Source organism: Pinus tabuliformis, chromosome 4_1, assembly GCF_031772625.1.
Source record: "Pinus tabuliformis cultivar Carrire ecotype Pingquan chromosome 4_1, CPIR1, whole genome shotgun sequence".
NCBI lineage: Eukaryota > Viridiplantae > Streptophyta > Pinopsida > Pinales > Pinaceae > Pinus > Pinus tabuliformis.
Genome location: NC_142303.1, coordinates 382168643 through 382188745, shown reverse-complemented (window position 1 = coordinate 382188745; position 20103 = coordinate 382168643). Strand labels below are relative to the sequence as shown.

At 38.7% G+C, this 20103-nt stretch overlaps 1 protein-coding gene across 1 annotated transcript in view; it reads left to right on the top strand.

Moving 5' to 3' along the window:
- LOC149175888 (poly [ADP-ribose] polymerase 2-like) overlaps nucleotides 1-20103 on the top strand; it is a 392573-nt gene that overhangs the window by 77565 nt on the left and 294905 nt on the right. The window contains exon 6 of the mRNA XM_089419781.1: nucleotides 4478-4559. Coding sequence (XP_089275907.1) covers nucleotides 4478-4559 — 82 coding nt within the window. The remainder of the gene's footprint in view (nucleotides 1-4477; nucleotides 4560-20103) is intronic.

The following is a 20103-nucleotide window of genomic DNA, read 5'->3' as shown; positions in this document are numbered from 1 at the left end:
GTCGAGATGCCCCCACTCCGATCGTTAGTGTAGCTGCACCACTGATCTGGATTTCTTGGCTAGAAATCCTCGGCAACAACTCCCTCCTCCTTGGTCTTGCCCTGTTAGGTACTGTTCTAACCACAATACCCCACCAGCTTCACTCCGCAACTTACCCACAACCTCCTATGCCCCAACAAACTGAAGGTTAGAGCCTCTAGGCTTTGCGCAATCCCAACACCAGCAAAATCTGCACCTCTTGGCCACGGGCGTCAATCCTTCCTGACTACAAAAGATGACCGGGCACTGCGTAGGTCAGGTCTGCTCCTCTCTGCCACTGTGCTGATCCTCTTCCCGGCTCGAACTGATGACGCAGGCACTGTGTCACCCCTTCCTTGCTGCTTTTCCACTAGGAACAACTTCTGTCACTCGGGACAACTGTTTCTGTTGCTGCTGCTGCTCTGCTCGACTGATGTCCTCAGTTATCCTTGTGATCTGCAACCACGCTTTGATACCATGTTGGAATTTCTAAGTCTGACTATTAGAAATCCTTCTTGTACTTTCTGATTTATTTCTTCCTACTTGTTCTGTTAATTAACAAGTTATTTACCATGTAAATACTGAAAATAAATACAAGTACAGTCTCAACACATACAAATCATCAACTGAAGGAAAAACAAGCACACAAGTGACACCGTTATTTTTGGACTAATGTCCCCGGAAAAACCCAATGCGGGAAAACCAGTGCAACTATCTGAGGGTTTTATTATTAAGCAGTTTCAGAATACAATCTGGGTGCCAGAAATGGCTCACCCAACAGAGAATTCCCTCGGCAGTAGTACCTCTTAGTCAGAGACAAATCTCAGCCTCAATCTGCCCCACAAAATCTCCCAGCGTTAGCCTCTAAGGTCTAGGTTCAACGTCAGCCTTTCTGGCCCAACGTCAGCCCAAAGTCAACCTATCTGGCCCAACGTTAGCCTCTCGGGGCTTTGTGTCAGCCTCTAGAGCCTCTGCGTCTCCCACGCTGGCCCTCCTCAGGCTCTGCGCAACTCCTGGCTGCCTCTGCGTGGCCTCTGGCTGCTTCTGCGTGGCCTCTAGCTGGCTCTGCGTCAACCCTCTCCCGGCTTCTGCGCTGATGCTCCCGGTACTATCTCTGCCTCTCTACTACTGCATTCACTGCCCCTCAGCTGCAACTCTGATCACTCCTTCGATTTCCTTAGCAAGCCCTGCCCTAGAAAATTGAATTCTTGATCAACTCGATGTGTTCTCTAAGTGACCCTCAAGCCTCCTCTTATACTTTTCTCGTTGACATTTCAACGACTGAGATTATGTCATTAATCAATGACTAAGACTAGATCTGGCTTGATCCATGACTTTTGGACCATTCTAGCTCAATTTTATATTAATTCACATTAATATTTTATTTTCCCTAAGTTTAGACTTAGGGACTCCATTAAAAATATTAATTATTTTAATATCTCCCAAACTGGTTAGATTCTGCCCAAACCATTTCTGCGTATTGGAGATCTCATGTGCTTTAGCCTCTCCACCAATTTTCGTGGCTAGAGCACATCCGATGCTACCCCAAATCAACACCTAGCTACCGCAACTTCGGTCCCAACAACAAAATTTCGTCCTCTTGAAACTGGCAACTTCACAAACCCTAGCAAGACAAAGAGATAGATAACCATTGAAGAACTTCGACTTTTGCTCCTCCTTTTTCGTCCTCCAGCTACTCTTCTTTCTCCTTTGCTATGCAGATCGAACTTTTGTGAGATGTGTATCCAAATGAGGTCGAGCTCCCTTCTATTTATAGCCTTTCTTGAGGGTTGAATTGCCCTCCTTTAGGCCGATTTGTCCTTGCTCTTGGGCCGACTTGGTTTTGGTCTTATCCATGGCTGTTACATGATAAAATTAATATTTTTCTCCATTACAATGAGTCCAAATGGGACTATGATACATGACCAATATTATTCTTTATCCTAGAAAGACCTAGAAAGACCTAGAAGACCTAAAAAGCACGAAGAACATGCTTTTGACTCAAACTTGAGTATGAAACCCATACTCCAAAATAAAATATAATCTCTTTCTTTCATTTATCTTTCTTTATAAGGAATATACAATGCCATGATTACAATTACATCATAATGAAGACTGAACCTAGTTACAATTTTCAACAGATGATTTCATCCCACATTACTCTACTCCTCTTTGCGAGTGATTGAGATTCACTAATTTCTAATGTAATAGGAGTTCCCCACAAACTAGAAAAAATCATCATTGTATATTGAAACTTGTCAAGACTCAAATTTAACATGTACAACGCTCATTTTCCTCTGATTTTTCTTTCTTTTTTTCATTGGTGTTGTGGATTATGATCATATTGATGTAGCCATGCTTAAATAGTAAATAGCTTAAGATGTTTTAATGTTTTGAGAACTGTGTTGTAGGAAACATGCCCCTCCTTGTGTATTAGCCACGTTTTCATTTCAAAACTCTAAAATTCAATTGAAACACGTTTGAATTCATATGAAAGGCATTTCGCATGTTGAAAATGTGTTTCAACAAACTGTAATGTGTTTCCAATTGAAATTTTTCTGATTTTGTTTCGATTTAATTTTTGGGACCCACATTTTTCAGTTTTATTCCCTGATCAGGGATTGATTATGAACTAATGAGACTTCTAGAAACCTCTAAGACCGGGAATTATTATTTAAAAAGGGTTTCACTCTTAGTTTGCACCAAAATGTTGTTAATTAATGATAATGTTAAATTCTTAAGAGGAAAAGAAATGTCACTTTTACTTTAATTTTTAACATTATTATTAATTATTTCATAATGTTTGAGAGTGTTTTCAGAATTTCAGGATTATTCTCATTAGATTCTATCATGTATGAAGGTATGAAATTGATATTTAATCAAGAGCACCAAGCCGTTTAGGTACCTATGTTAGTGATATTGCTTGTTGGATTCCTTTGTTATGGCCTTAGCAAAAATGTATTCTTCACTCAAACCAAAATCATTGATCAGGGATGCTAAGGTTTTTAAAGCATATTTCAATGCTTGGATTAGGGAGTTTCATCAAAATTGGGTGGCGCTGACTGATGTCTCTATAGGATTGAGGTAGAGGCAAAGGGTGATATGAATGATGAGGATCCTAATATAAGTGATGGTGGAACATTGCTTGTCATTTAAATGTTCTTGCTCATTTATTCATAGTGATTTCTTTCCAAGTCTCTCTCTCTCTCTCTCTCTCTCTCTATATATATATATATATCATGTTTTCTCATTTTCAAATTTTTTGGGGGTCACATTTCCAGTGCGTTTCCGTTTCAGGAACACAAACCCATTTCCCCATATCATGCAACCTAGGTTGAGAATAATAATCAGTTTGGAGTTAGTGTGTGTTATAGGACTCTTAGGTGATGGATGTTGGTAACAAATATCCTAAGTTCTAAAGGTGTGTTTGTAATTAGTACGAGTAATAGGAAGAAATAGGAATCAATTGTTTCACACATATAAATGGAGTGTGTCATAATTTTGTAAGGGAAGAGCGCATTTGGCATGAAGAAATCATGCCATACTTAGTGCAATGGTGAAAATACCGAAGTATTTTGGGCGGAACAAATATGGGTAATTGTATGTCCTTTGTGTGGCAATTTCTATTCATGTATTTGGTGTGTTAGGGTTCCTCTTTTGTTTCTTCTTTCTATACCATTATATGGTGTCTATCATGCCAACAACGGGGATCTGGATTTTTGGCTGTATATGTCCCAAACTTGTTCCTTATCAATGTATAAAGCTTTCTGGATTTGGTTTTAAATTTTAATTGAAAATATTAGTCTTTTTTCCTTATTCTGAGTATCCTTTCATTTTCCAATTCGGAGTGCACCAGTTTATTTTTCTTTCATGTCAGGGGGATGTTCTATAGCTACTAAAAGATATTTTTCCTATTTACCTTTATAGCTTTCAAGTCATCGCAATATAAATAGGCTTCTTCAAGCATAGTTTCTTAGCATTGTTCTTGTTCTTTTGAATGATGCGTATTGTCTAAGAAGTTTTAGATTCCTGAAATACCTTATCTCAGTAATTATTTAAGACTGTTAGAATGGAGTTTAACAATCAAGACTTGTTCGATATGGCTTACCATCGACTAAACCACGCTGATGATTGAAAAGGTGAAAAAAAGAAAATATGAGTTAAGCTTGATGATTATCATATGATTATATTATAGAACATGGATATTTTGAAAAATACGTAGCTTTGAACAATTAATTACGAGTATATTTGTGCTGATCTTCATACTCTGCTATTGGTAAGATGAAAAGATCACAATGAAAAAATTGTTACTAACCAATATAAAAGGCCTTTTCAGGTGTTACAGGCATTGTTTCTTATTTTAGGGAAAAAAAATACATGGAAGATATTTTTGTGTATTCTATACAACTGTTGTTGATTGAAATAATGATTGTTTCCTTAAATGTGTTGACACAATCAGGGGGATAATATCTTTGATGCCATGCTGAATCAGACAAATGTTGGTGAAAATAACAACAAGTTTTATGTCATTCAAGCATTAGGTGTGTCTTTTATCTTGTGAAGACGTAGCCTGGAAAATATGTTGTGCTTTTTTATTATGACCTCTTTTTACACCTTTCATTTTTAATTATTGAATAGAAATTCGTAATCGTCCTCTTGTGTCTATAAATGCACATTATTGACTACATTTTATTTTGGTTAGAAATAGATCTCTAAGTTCATAAAAGGTTAGATTGAGGTAAATATAACTTGGACAAATTTAACTTATGTTGATTAATACTATAAAAGTTTCATAAGTGGATGGTGTTGTTTTAGTTAATTGATATTTAGGATTGTAAGGCACAAAATTGTGTTTTTTACTTAATAAATTTAAGAGGGATTAATATGCAATAACTTTATCTACTTTTAACTAAGTCATCAACGTGTGCAAAGTTGTATGAACTGCTGCCTTAATTTGTTGTATGCTTAACTACCCAACAATCCTCATTCAGTATATAGGGAAATGGAGAAGATATAGAGGTTGGTCATTCTTTGTAAATCTTGTCCTTGGTATGTAGTTCCCTTGTTAAGTTCACAAAACATGATCTTTTGTACATATATCATAATAAGGAGAGCATGCTCTATTTTAGTTACTACTTGTTATTGCATCCATTGTGTTTATAATTAGATTTTGTGTATTTATTCCTATTTTCTTTTTCTTGTTTGTTCATGTCATTTTGATTTGTGTAACTTTAACCATTGTTGACAACAAGAATGAAATATATATATATATATATATTTTTTTTTTCCAAGGAAAAAAACGAACTTTTTTATAAGGAATAAAAAAGTTACATAGTATATGAGTAAACATTCTGCAAAAAACTGCATGAGAAGGAGCAAAAACTCCTCTGAGTAAGATATATATATATATATATTTTTTATTATTATTTGTTTTTTAATTTTATTGTTATTAGCAGTAATATTAGCATTATGTTACTTTTATTGTTGGTGAGGAGATCATGGACCAATCAGGTGTTAGCCAGGGATTAAGAGCCATTAATATTGAGGAGAATATGAGGCGTCCGATCACTCTATGTCTAGAACATATCATGACCATTGGATCACAATGCAACTAATGCATACTACAAAGACACACTAAGAAACACATTTTTACCTAATAGATACATTAGACCAAGTTGAAGCCAACTAAAGCCTAGGTGTCTAAATATCCTAACATCCCCAGTTAAGAATAAGTTGGGACGGGATTGAATGATTTACAAAGGTGGTACAAAAGGAAAAGGAAGGAGGCATTAGAGCCTATCCGCCCTTAATGACAATTTCTTGAACTCCTAACATAGATCAAAGTTTAGGAAACTTAATTTTTGTAAGAGACTTTGTGAAAATGTATGCAACTTGATCATCTATAGAGCAAAGGTGCACTTCAATAACTCGATTATGAATGATTTTTCAGATGAAGTGCATTTTAAGCTCTGTGTTTGTTGCGCTTAGGATGAACTGAATCTTTGGCGAGCTTGATGGCACTCTGATTGTTGCACTAGAGGGTGGTCAAACCCTGTTGCTCAAATCCAACTTTTGAAAGGATCTGTTGAAGCTAGAAGACTTCTTGACTCGCATTAACTGTTGCTTAGTACTTTGTTTTTGTTGAAGAAAGAGCAATAACCTATTTCTTTTTACAAGCCCAAGTGACATGTTTGAAACGAAGACTAAAAACATAACTTGTTGTAGACTTTTGATCATTAGGGTCGCCAACCCAATTTGAATCAGTGAAACCAACCAACAAAGGAGTCCCCCTTGAACTATAATGTATCCCAAACTGAACTGTACCTCAAATATATCGAAGTATCCTTTTTGCTACTTTCCGATGACTTTCATGTGGTGTTTGCATATAATGGGAAACAAGACCAAAAACAAAGGAAATATCAAGATGGGTATGTGTCAAATATAAGAGGCTACCAACTGACGATACAAAGTGGCATCAACTTCAGGAGTAGTGCAGATGGCAGTAAGTTTGACTCCAGATTGAAAGGGAGAAGGGGTTGGTTTGCAATCTTCCATGTGAAAATGGTGAAGGTGGTCACATGCATGCTTAGACTGGGAAAGAGAATTTTTTTCCTTAGTTTGCAGAACTCGAAGGCCAATGAAATAATGCAAATATCCTATGTCTATCATTTCAAACTTCATAAGGATTGACTTCACATGGCTTAAAAGGTTAGGGTCACTACTAGTGAGGATCGGGTCATTGATAGAAAGAATAAGGATTATGAGATGACTTCCTACTTTCGTAGCATAGGCAGTGGTGTTAGAATGACATCTAGAGAAGTGGGTGTCAAGAATAAAGCTATCCATTTTTGCATACCAAGCTCAAGGAGTTTGTTTAAGACCATAGAGAGATTTCTTAAGGCATCAGACAAGGCTTGAATCACTCTAAACATAGCTAAGAGGTTGTTCCATGTAGATTTTTTCTTGTAGATCCCCATGCATGAAGGCGGATTTAACATCCATCTGATGGACCTCCCATCCATGTGAGGCAACAAGGGATAGAACAAGGCGGATTGAATTCATTTTGGTGATAGGGGCAAAGGTTTCATTGTAGTCAATTCCTTCAACTTAAGAGAATCCTTTAGTAACTAATCAAACCTTATGTCTTTCAACACTCCCATTTGATGCATACTTAGTTCTGTATACCCATTTACATTGGACAAGTTTCCTTCCTTTTTGACGAGGTACAAGTTCCCAACTATCATTCATCGTAAAGAAATGATATTCTTCATTCATTACCGTTTCCCAATTATAGATGGCCTGAAGCTTATGCAAATGTTTTCAGATCACGAGTCTCTGAAACTTGAGCCAAAAGAGAGGAGGCTCATTGGCACTGTGAGTATGTTGCTGATCTGTAGGATCACCAACAAGGTCACCAATTGCTTCATGTGTTGAACAAAACATTTGGGAAGCTATGGTGTTGGTGCAGGTTCATGTTCAATGGACTCATCTAGAGGAATGTGAGCAGACGGAGGTGGATTTTCATCCTCAGTGTCATAATTTGAAGAAGAAACCAAAATAGGAAGAAAAGATGGCACAACTGCCAAAGATGGCGTGTAGGCCAAAGAGGTCACAATCGCTGAATTAGGTTCGCAGGTCAAAGAGGGAACAAGTGTTGAATTAGGCTTGCAAGCCAAGAGATTTTCATCAAATTTAACATCTCTTCTAATGATTATTTCATTGGAGTGAGGTTGAAGAAGTCTATAACCTTTTACATATTCAAAATATCCAACAAAAATATACTTCTCACTTTTAAGTTGTAAAGTTTTCCTTTTTTCATCAGGAATGTGAGCCCATGCTACACTACCAAAGATATGGAAGTGGCTTACATATGGCTTAATTTTAGTCCATGCTTCTTCTGGTGTTATATTGCTTAAAGCCTTTGTGGGAGTGCAATTTACTATTTAATTTGCATAGTTGATTGCTTTTGCCCAATAATGAAGACTTAATCCCTTAAATTGAATTATACAATTAGCCATTTCCTTTAATGTATGGTTCTTTCTTTCAGTAACACTATTTTGTTGTGGTGTATATAAAACAATATGTTGCATTTGAATGCCATGTGAAGGGCCTCTTAGGTGCAACTAGCCCTCTCCAGTCTTTGAAGGCGAGACCATCCTCGTTTGGGCCTTGAATCAACTGCCATCCATCAATTGGTGCTAATGCTGACCTGGGGGCTTGCTGGGTCCAGGTGTGTCATCCCGAAGATTCATCAGATCCAGTGCGAAGTGGTACAATATCATGGGTCTAGGAGGTGCCCTGGAACATGTGTGATATGCTACTTCTACTAGAAGGCCCAAGAGTCTCAACTCTTCACTTGTTTGTGTTAATATTCTTCTCAAATGGCCCAGGTACATGTGGAGAAGGTGTCCACGACATGAGCTGCTGAACCATCTAATAATCAAAACTCAAATTCTAGCGGAAACAACCATTCACTAAGGAAAAAAAATCATTCTTGCATCCAAGTGAACCAAGCTTGAGTGTCATTGGCTATTTAATACTTCATATAAGGACCCCCTTCGAAAATCAGGGCCTTGAACTCACAAGGTGTTTCCTCCCTAGGTAGGAGTGGCTAAAGGAAAACCCTATTAGGTTTTTCCAACCCCTAAGGGGAACTGACATTTCCTCAGTCCACCCTTCAATTGATATGTGCTAGTGAATAATAATGATGGTAGTGGAAGAGATAAGGCTTCATGGCCAAGTGCCATGGTCAAAAGGACCGATTGATGGGTATCCACATCCTGAGTGTATAAATGTTATGAGGGAGCATTTGTGGATGCATGAGTTACCAACTCAGCCTTTGTTTTACCACCCCTTGTGTGCGCCTTTTACTTCTTCTTGATTTTTCTTTGTATTTCTGCTCATATCTCAAGGGTAGAGTTTGCTTTGAATGATATAACAATTGTATTACCCCTTAATGATGAGTCAGTTCATTGCTCATTGGGGTTGGGACATGCAAGGGTTCCTTCTTTTGATGTAATGGAGCAACATGTGCTTAAGAACCGGGTGATAGCCATAATGAGTGAGGTAGAGCTCATGCTAGGCTTTTGCCCACATGCTAATCTATATGTCACTGACCATCTTTTGCATTTTGATTTTTCTTTTGTTTGTTTTGTGGTGGTCACGAAACACTCTTTTTTGTTTCTTTTAGCTACATCAACATCTTAAGGCAAAGTTTCCAGGCCCTACCCAGGTATGTGACATATGCGGTGCCAAATCCCAAAGCACCAATGGTCAGTTGAACTCGAAGAATGGAGGTGAGATAAGGGTTTGTAATGTATGATGGAAAGTGTTAAGTATGACTTAGGAATTAATGGAACTACACTATCTCAATCAAGGTTTCACAGGTAGTGCCCCTCCTATACCCATTTGGCCATTTGGGGAGGTCCCGCTGGACTAGGATCGAAGATTAACCCCGCATTTAAGGTGAGAGAACAAGATTATAATCAAAACCCATCCTTCTTGTAGATCACCCAATAATCCATACCAAGTGCTTAAAGACAAACATGCATAAGCACCCCTTTGTCCATGTGCTCATGCTAGATAATGTGAAACATATGGTTGATGCATGTGGGAGAGATATAATGACATATCGTCAACTAGTGGTTGCTGTCAGGTGCTGTTCGCTGTATGGTTGACCGATTGGTTGTCAAGAATAGGAGAAACATTTTCTCCTATAGGGTTACCCATTTTTGTGGGTAACATGGACCACATAACTATGAACAAGCTACAAAGGGGCTGAGGCATGCCAAGAGGCATGTTTGTCAAAAATATCCCAATGATGTTTGTTGAGAACATAACTGGCACAAACACCATTTCTACAAGAAATGAGAGGAAGACTAATCACCGTATTTGATTACATAGTTGTTATAGTGAGTGATAGTTTAGAATCTAGATGACCTAATTTCTTATCCCAAAGTTTGCTTAAGTTATCACTATGAGCAATAAAAAGTTTAAACTGAAGGAAAAGACGATGACCCAAAGTTGTCAAACTTGTACAACCGGGTCATATCATCAACTATCCCTGAGGCAAGGACATGCTTAGAATCTTTTAAATCCTCAATTACAACTTGGTGAGGTGAAAACTATACTGTTTTAACTTCACTTTAATGAGTGATTTGATATATTAATAGAAGGTTGTAGGAAGGACTTGGAACACTTAATACATCATTGAAATGACCGTTATATATTTGCACTGTTCTAGACCTTACAACACAAATCTATCATCACCAACAAATATTTGTTTGGTGTTACAATCATCAAGAGCAAGAAAAATGGCTTTATATTTAGCCATGTTATTGTTCAATTTAGTAGGGGTCCTAGGAGGGGTTGCAAAGGGAGTACTACTCTATCAAGTGGCAATAATGGGACAAGGACCCCTTGTCACCTCAGTCGATGTCACCTGCTCTTTACAGACTTTAACCGATGGGAGGAGTCTCGATATAAGGAAATCACTAGGAATGATGAGGTCAATAACAATGTACAACATGATTTCCAAAGCCCATTCAAAGGAGAGGCTCAGATAATAGGTTGCTTGTTTTAGAAGCAAAAGAAGGGCTCTCCAAGAAAGGCTTGAGGGAAGGAGGCCTAAACCTAGGTGAAAGGATTTTCAACAAAAGAGTTATGCCTAGATCAAGGTTTCCTAGAAAGGGAGGAGGACCTCTCTTAAGGTTTTGTGAAATATAGATCATACAAAGGCTGGGACCATAAGAGAGACCTAGGGGATCCAAGCGAGGCCTAGGGTTTGGGGTGATCATCAACAATATGACTAGGTCAAGCAAGGATTAGAAGGAAGGGTTGAAGAAAGGTGAACTTCCGATGAGTTTTTGAGAGCAAATGACCCTAGAAATGCCTCTAAACAAGGAAGGTGAAGAATAGAAACAATTTTGGAGCTAGGGCTTGAGATTTCTCTCAAACTAGCCACGAGAATTGCTTGAAACTTTGAGGGCACTTAGAGAAAGGGACAACGCAGTAGTGTACCAATTTGCACCCCAAGGAGATGTCTCAAATGCAATTCGTGTTAGGCCCTAGTTGGCCTTCTAGGGTTAGGGTAGAAAAATAGGAAAATAGGGAAAGAAAATAGTTTTAGGGTTGATCATCAAGGATCTAGGACCAATGCTTGGCTATTGGGAAGATTGGAGTCAAAATGATCAAGACTCGGGAACTTCGCTCTTCAAGGAGGCCTAAAGAAGCAACTTCACTACTAATGGATGCAACTACATGGCAACTTCAGACTTTTATACTTCGCTATGCAATATTTGATAGAGTTTCAAGATAAAAGGTGCACAACCTACCCCTAGGAAAATTCGTTCTTCTTGCCAAGGTAAATAACATATGCAATGAGCCAAGATTACAAGTGTTTCATAAATTTGCATTAGATTTTAGGGGACAAGCTAAATCAAAGCATAATGTTCCATACATTAGACACAAAGTATCAATAAATTCACATGAATAGAGCACTTACATGACAAGAGAGTATATCCATCCATCACATTTGCAAAATAGAAGCTCCAAGAGAGATAGGGAAAATATTCCACACATCAAAATGCATTTAATCATCCAAATCGTTCCACAAATTACAGGTCCGAAATCTTTAGAAAGATAAATCCCAAATCGAAGTGATGATGTGAGGTGAAATGAACCTCTCATCAATTTATATGATCCTCTAAGGGATTCAATTTGCCTAATTAGGCCTAATGATTCCCCTAATAATAAAATAATGTACAAATAACAACACATTGATGACAAGCCCACCAAATAGCTCCATAATAAGAATAATAAGCCTCCTAAGAGGACCAAAATGATAGATGAGGGGCTAGGAGGGCGCATTGAAGGGCCTAGTGAAGTCCATTTTGTGCCAAAATGAGTGGAAGGGCTTCAAAAATAGTGATGAAGGGGATGGCCCCTTGATCTCCATGCAAATGACCCGTGGCGCTCCCAAGTGGCTGTGGGTGCACAAAAACATCCTCATGGTTCTCCAACTGTGGCGCTCCCAAGTGGCTATGGGGGCACAAAAACATCCTCATGGTTTTCCAACTGAATCGAACAAGCATGTATCCCATCTGCAAGAGCTGGAACAATGATGCAAGTTGTCCCTTTGTTTCCCATGGTGAGACACAACCCCATCTGGGCTCTGGATCAACTGCCAAGTCTGTGGTGCAATGGTGTATCCAACTGGGCAAGGTGGTCCAGGTGCATCATCATCATCATCAAATAAGTGGGACAGGGGCGAGCAATGAATGGTGCTGAAGAGTGCCATGGCATGGCAATTTGTTCTCTGCTATAATGGAGGCTCACGGCTCTCAACACACACCCTACAAATGCCATTAAGACCCTCTGAAGGGCTTGGACCCCGTGTAGGGAGACCAAACCCAAGATGAAGACCCATTTGCAATCCTGTATAAGACCCAATGTGTTTCCTCACGTTCTAGTACAAGAAATCATTAGCGTAATTGAGCAAATGAGCTTAGAAATCATGGAATAAAGTGGGCACGTCATAGTGGCATGCCATTCCATAATGGCATTTAGAGTCTATAGGTGTCTCCAAGTTCAAGAAGGGGGTTAATCAAGGACACTAATGGGTGGTTTCAACCTCTAAGGGAGTGATAGGTCCATGGTGCATATGTCATGTGATATAATGATGGAACAGAGTGGGGCATCAAGGGAAGGCTCTAAGCCACATGCCATGGTACAAGGGCAACTATGATGAGGGAAGCCCACACTTGGGTATAGATATAGGAGGGAGCAATCGTGGTACATGAGTTACCTCGAACTTTGTTTTTCCACCCTTCTTCATATGCCTTTTGCCTTTTTATTGATTTTCTTTTATAACTGCTCAGGGCTTTAGGGGATGGGAGCATGATGTGAATGATATAGCAGTGATTACCCCCTTAAGGTTGGGCGCTTCATCGCCCACCAAGGGTTGGGACAATCATGGGTTCCTTAATGATGTAGGGGGATAATGTAGGGGCCTTTAGAACCAGGGTGACAGCCATAATGATAGGGGGTAGAGCTAATGTTGGTTTTTGCCCACGTGCTAAATTTGTATGTCTCGAAGGAGATAGAATATGTTCCTCTAGTAGAATCAACGATCAAATATCCTTGATACTTGTTCGGCTTCTTGCTTTCACAGAAAGTCCCCCTTGGTGCAATTTGTCTCTCGGCATCTTCGAGAGTCTCCCTAAGCCATGAGGGTCTCCTTTTGGAGGAGGAGGGCTCATGAGGAGGAGGATCAATAGGATCGATAGGTTCATCAACATCAGGCATTGTTTTCGTCTTATTTTGAACCCTGATTTTTGGTGTCAGCTTCTTTGTCCTTCCTTATGATAGGAAGGTTGTTGATCATCTTCATCGAAGGTGACATCATGACTTATCTTTTCCAAGCAAGAAAAGATGAAGCAAGAAAGACTACACCAATCAAGAAGAACCATCAAATGAAGCCAAGATGATCAAAGCAGATGCAAGATGAGGTATGTATACATCAAAGTTTAAGTCATGTCATCATATATATTATTGAGTCATGGGAAGAGTTCTAAAACTTGATCAAGCATAAGAGGATCTCTTTCACCAAAGACATGCTCGAAAGCATGTACTACAATCTAATGAAGGTCAACATGAAGAAATCCTCTCATAAGGAGTATGAGGTTGTTGACTAATCCAAGAAGTAGGTAAAGAAGAAGTGCTCTCATAAGGAGTATGAGGTTGTTGACTAAACAATCCAAGAAGAAGCAAATGAAGAAAGAGATCAAGCGTGTAAGAACACCATGGACACGAAGAATCATTATCTGACAAAGATCCAGTATAAGGCATCACCTGAAAGAAGGCATGACAACTCTGACAAAAGAAGGTAAAAGATCAAAGGACCCTTGACACCCATGAAGGCCTTGGAGATATTAAGATGCAGATAACTGATTCAACTCTACAAAGATGTCATGATGGAAAGCCATCCAGCAAAGCACTATTTGATGTTGAAGTAATATCAGGATGAAGTCACGAAGGGCTACTAGATCAAAGTATGGGAACAAGCAAGTACAAATAAGCATCCCTATGATAAATATTTAGAAGTATAGTCAAATGATAAAGGAGTAGCGAGATGACAAAAGATCTTGACATACACCAAGAAGGCCACTTTCCACAAAGAAAGAAATGACATGACAATCTAGGAAGGAAAGTGATCGATGGCCAATGCCCTACCAAGAAGAAGTTCAAACAAAGACTTCATGACATCAAAGGAAGAAGGAGATCCAACAGTTGAAGAACCCATGAAGAAGAAGTTGTTGATGTATGGACAAGTCCCTAGCTAAGAGGGAGTTTCTAACAAGTTCCTAATTACAAAGGAGCTTGGTCAAGTTCCTGGTCAGAGGAAACTTGGGCATATCTTCCCCAATTAAGAGGAAGAGATAGACACAACATTCTTGTCTTCACTTTGGAAGAAAGAATGGAGGATTGGGTAATCATCTGGCATCTAATGCTCTTTGAGGATGTGTAGGGCATCCAAGATAAGAGTAGGCAAGAGGACCGATATTCTTTGAGGGCTGGGAACCCAAGACAAGAATAGTCCTAGAAGGTCATACTCAATGAACACCCGGGTGGGTATGTACCTTGAGAGACAATGACTAAGGTGTCTATAAGTCATTGGTCTCGCCAACATTGTGCTCTGATCTTATGAGAGATAGAGCTGTTAGTCAAGGCCTTGCTATGAACAATGTTGGTTACTATGATGCTATAACAGATGGATTGCCAATCCGGTTTCTCTTATGTGAATTCTTCAAGATTGAAAAATAGCCAAACACCTTGTAATGATCTATGAATACCTCCCTAGTTAAGAGGGAGTGTTGAAGAAAGTGTAACTAGGTTTGGTCTTCATAAATGTAATTTTGATCTTTGTATTTATAAAAGAAAAGAAATATTATTTTTGTTATATTTATCAATGAGTTTCTTTCTCATTGAAATAGGTCTAGCACATGTCAAAGTGCTATAGGTAAGTCAAAGAGTCAAAAGAAAATGTTGAAGACCCTTAAGGGCATGTTACACTATGTATATATTTGTATAAGAGTCAAAGATATCCCTCCAAGCAAAGTCACAAGTCCTCTCCAAGCAACGACATCACTAAAGAAGAAAAAATGAAGAAGAAAAGTCAAGTCGGCCTACAGTCCTCAAGTCAGCCTCAAGTTGGCCTAAAGGAGGGACAAACCTCTATATATAGAGGTTGTCCACTCCTCCAACGACAAGCAATCTACCTTTGAAATCAGCGAGCAAGGAAGACTGAGAAAAAGTGAAGAAAGTCGAAGTAAAAGGAGCCTCTAGTGCAGCGAAGAAGGAGAAGACAAAATTGAAGTCTAGAGGGTTGATTTAAGGGTGAATTACAGTCACATGTGCGAGAAAAGGAGGGCAGTCTGCGGTTATAATAGCAGCAAGATCACAGTTGCATATTCCTCTTTGTTTGGGCTAGAAACTTAGGCCTATAAGGCCTCCTACTCAAGCGAAGAAGAGACTCTCACAAGCGAAGGAGAAAGGAGTCAAAACATAAGTGAAACCTCTCACACGTGCAAGAAACTAGGGCTGCAGTACTGTCACATCAAGTCTGCAACTACACATCAAGAAGAAGCTCGGTTGGACAAGAGAAGGAAGGTGTCTTCATAGGTGAAGGATCTCACTAAGTATCTCTTCTAGAGCTCACATAAACAAGGTCTATCACCAGTTGTCGAAGGAAGAAGGAGGACGAAGTGCTGGGAAACAAAGTGCCGGAAGAAGGAAGGACTTGACTTGTGCTTGGAGGATATTCTTGTCAAGGGTCTAGGGTTTGGCATTGATCAATAAGAAGCTTCAATAAGAGAAATTTACGAAAGGGTTTTCCTCTCTAAGATAGAGAGGTTTTGCCTTGGCAGAGGGCCAATATCTTGTGTTCTTGTTTCTTGTGTTTTGGTCGCAATTTGATGAAGTAATCATACACACAATAATAATAAGAGAAGAAGATCAAGCTAACAATATAAATTGGAAAAGTGCTTCACAAATTGTTATAAAGTCTAGAAGAATCCTACTATATCTAATTTCCCTAGATTCTTCAACACCATGCTCTCTAAGGATGCCTCCCGGATCAACTTTAAGATGTTTGTACCAAGTCTTTAAGATGCCTCCAAGTAGCTTCTGCAAATGCTTTCCCAAGATGTCTTCACAATATCTTTAACAAGCTTCTTGATGCTGGCTTCAAAGGATGTTCTCCTATACTCCTTTAGAAATCTTCACTTCAACAAGGCTACTTCAACATCTATCTTGTTTGTCCTTCAAGATCACTTTAAGGCCTGATCAAGTTTTTCTCCAAGTCATTTCATAAGAGCTGCTCCAAGGAACTCTTCAAGAGTCTTCGACAAGAGTTTCAAATATGTTTCCAATATTTTAAATCTGCTCCAAATTGCCAACCAAATTTGTCCTCAAATTTTCCAACCACCGTCCTCAACAAATTCAAATAATATCGCAAAACTTATATGAAGAAGGTCACAAATCATAAACTGCAGATGAGATGCCACAAACCCTAATTCTTTACACTATAGTTTTGCACTTAAATGCCACCACAGGTTCAATATTCTTGTGTGCCACGGGTCCAAATGTCATAATGGATGACCAAACTATATTCCGCAGTTAAGTCTCATCACAGGTTTGATAATCTATACAGAGGTCCACAAATATGAGCTTTTAAATTTTTTGCTCACATGTTAAGGACATATTCGAACTACTAGGAAACAAGGGAAAGTGTGATCAAGGTTACCATAATTCCGAATTGTTAAGAGATGTTATAGGTCTGAAGTCTTAGGTACAAGTCAGAATGCTTTTCCACAAGTCTACAAGCTTCAGGATTGAAGTTATCACAGATCCGAGGTATAAATGCTAAGTCCTAGCCTTCAGATGTTGAGTCTGAGTCGTTAGATGTTAAGTCCGAGTTTTCAGATGTTGAGTTCGAGCCTTCAGATGTTAAGTCCAAGCTTTCAAATACTGAGTCCGAGCTCTTTATTTATTCTTCCACAGATCTGAGTATTAGAATTCTCCACAGGACTGTAATCCGAGCTTAGGTAGACTACAAATCCGAGCTTCTACATACCTGTAACTTCAATCCTTCACAAAGTCTGCAATCCGAGTTTCTAACAGATCTTGTCCGAGCCTCCATAGGCCACTAATCTGAGCTATAATTCCTCCACAGTTGACTGTCTGAGCTCCAAAAACTTGCTATAGGTTTGAGCTAAGTCCGAGCTCCACAGTCAATAATCCGAGCCTCTCCACAAATCTGAGCTTTTCCACAAATCCGAGACAGAGATATACCTAATCAAAATTTAGAAGACTCCACCAAATTTTGTCGTATTAGCCCTTCTAGTTCACGAGATGTGAACTAATATTCTTCTTTTCTGCTCTTGTAGTTATCTTCACCGAATTGGATGATTAGAAAGACGAGTTTGTCCTTCTTATTTATACACGTTTTTGACCTTGGCAAAGAGACACATCTTTTGGAGGAGGGGCCGACTTGCATATGTAGGCTTATGTTGGCTAGGTTCAGAAATTATTATATTCCAACTTGTAAAATCATTTTCTCTCAGCCTTATGAGGAGTTAGAAGGCATGTAAGTGCTCGTTGGAAAGAGCTCAATGTCTTCTACAAGCCTATGCCAATTCCATCCTTGAATAAGGTCATTTTACCATCAATACAAGTAATATATGTGAGTTTCCATCATTATTTCATCCATGGTAACCTTTAGGGTTTCATCATATGCTAGGGCTTCTTCTTCATAGACTTAGGGCTCCAAGTGTGTTCTTCATTTATTAGGATTAGGGCATCTTCAACAAGGCTAGGGCTTCATCTTATTTGCCAATCAACATTCATCCATGCATCATTATCACATAAGGATGAAGGCTAGGGTTTCATGGTAAGGGCTCCTTCGTTCATCATTAGATCATGCATCAACAATCTAGGGCTTGTCATCATATAGGTAGGGATATAAATATAGCTAGGATTTGCATCAAAAATGGGTTAACAAGGGCTTAGGGTTCCCCCCTTAGGGTATGCTTCAGCAATACATCTATCATATTGACATTAATGACAACTTTTAACAACACCCTTAGTGGAAGACCACTAAAAGTTAATTCTTTTAAGACCCACAATTTTTCCACTTGGAGAATTTAATTTCTCTAGGAATTTAATTTTGACTCTAATTAATTAAATTTTTGGTTTAGGATTTTAATTTATTTTTGCTAGAAAATTTAATTAATTTACACTTGAGGGGATTAATTTTGTTTTTCCACCCTCTAATATTTTAACCATGGTGTCTAAGTATGAGGGACCATGCATTAAAATATTTGTTACATAAGATTTTTTACAATTCAACCCTCAAAGGGGGATACCCGTTCGACTTAGACCCTCAAATTACATACCCAATCTGTGACACAACATGTTTTAGTAGACCAAGTGATTTGTAATAAAATAATTTAGTCAACTAGCTTAAATTATTCCCAAATCACTTTTACATAAGACTCGACTAGAACGTTAGGACTCACCTAAGACTTTGATGAAGAATTCCACCCTAGCTTTGGGGTGAGGTTGGAAGGAAAAACTCCGCCGACCATTCGTGTTTAGAATCACAAATGAATCAGTGAGATGGAAAAACTCATAGGATGGAACTTTCGCCAAAATAATAGGCTTACCTATGTTGTTACATATATTAGCATCATTGACATTACATAACTTGCAGAATGGGTTTATAATGACACATAAACTGCTGATAGATGATCAAATCCTATTGAAAAAATTGGTACTTCCGCTTCCTTGGAACTTTAGCAAAAAATATGCAACAAAACTCATAATATGCATTACTAATTAGCTAGAAGTATAAAATTCATCTCCTCAAGTAGTGCATTTTCTTGTGCCTTGAATAAAATCAAATTATATTGAAAAAAAATGAGATAAAGTGCACTAAAATGACCTCAAGTGAGGCAATCTTCTTGACTTAAAATAATTAAACATCTAAGAAACCAGATTCGTCCACCCCCTGTGTCCCGAATCCCATGAATCAGACAAGATTCTCTAGGACACGTGTCCGATCCTCGTGTCCAATGTGTCTTGGAGCGTGTCCTAGAGTACACCCATCTATCGTTGTTGAAGATTGTAGATACACGGTTTGCCTCTTCATTCATCATGTTGAAGAGATTAAGGGAGGTCAAGACCACTCTTGGGGCCATGGTTACTTCAGAGTTTTGGTCTTTTTGGAGAAAGACAGATCAAGCAGCCTCAAAAAGAGTGAAGGACATAGTGTTAGATGATGCTTGGTGGGAGATGGTAGATCTCACTATTAAGATCATGGGCCCTATCATTACTTTGCTACGATTTGTAGATACAAACCAACCCATCCTAGGAGAGGTTTATGAGGGATTGGATTCCACGATTGAGTCCGTGAGGACCATTATTTTGCAGAGTGAGTGCCCCGAGTATGAGGCATCATCAATGGCCTTCTTCACCACCATACATGATATTCTTGTCAGCAAATGGGACAATAATTGCACACCTTTGCATTGTTTGGCTCACTCATTGAACCCAAAATATATAGCCATGAGTGGCTGAATGGTGGACCTTCCTGTAGATTCCCTCCTCACATGGATGGTGAAATTTTCAGGATAGAGCATCCCTTGATGAGATGGAGGGTGCCTTTGTAGAGTTTTCCATAGGCACTAGGCGATTTGCAGGCTATGATGTGATTAGAGACAGGGGGCTAAGAAGCCCTATTCTTGGTGGGAAACTCATGGGGCAACAAACCCTCCTCTACAACAGTTAGCCATGAGGCTCCTCTCTCAGGTGACTTCATTCTCTTGTTGCAAGAGGAATTGGAGCACATATGGGAATTTTGATTTTGATGACTTAATTAGAAAAATGCAGTTTCTTGTCTTTCTCCTATTGGATCATTGATAAATCTTTCACAATTGTATTTGTATGCATAATGTTACTTTGTAAAACTTACAAAGTTTAAATTTACAATGTAGAATCTAGATCTATGTCTGAATTTGTATCATG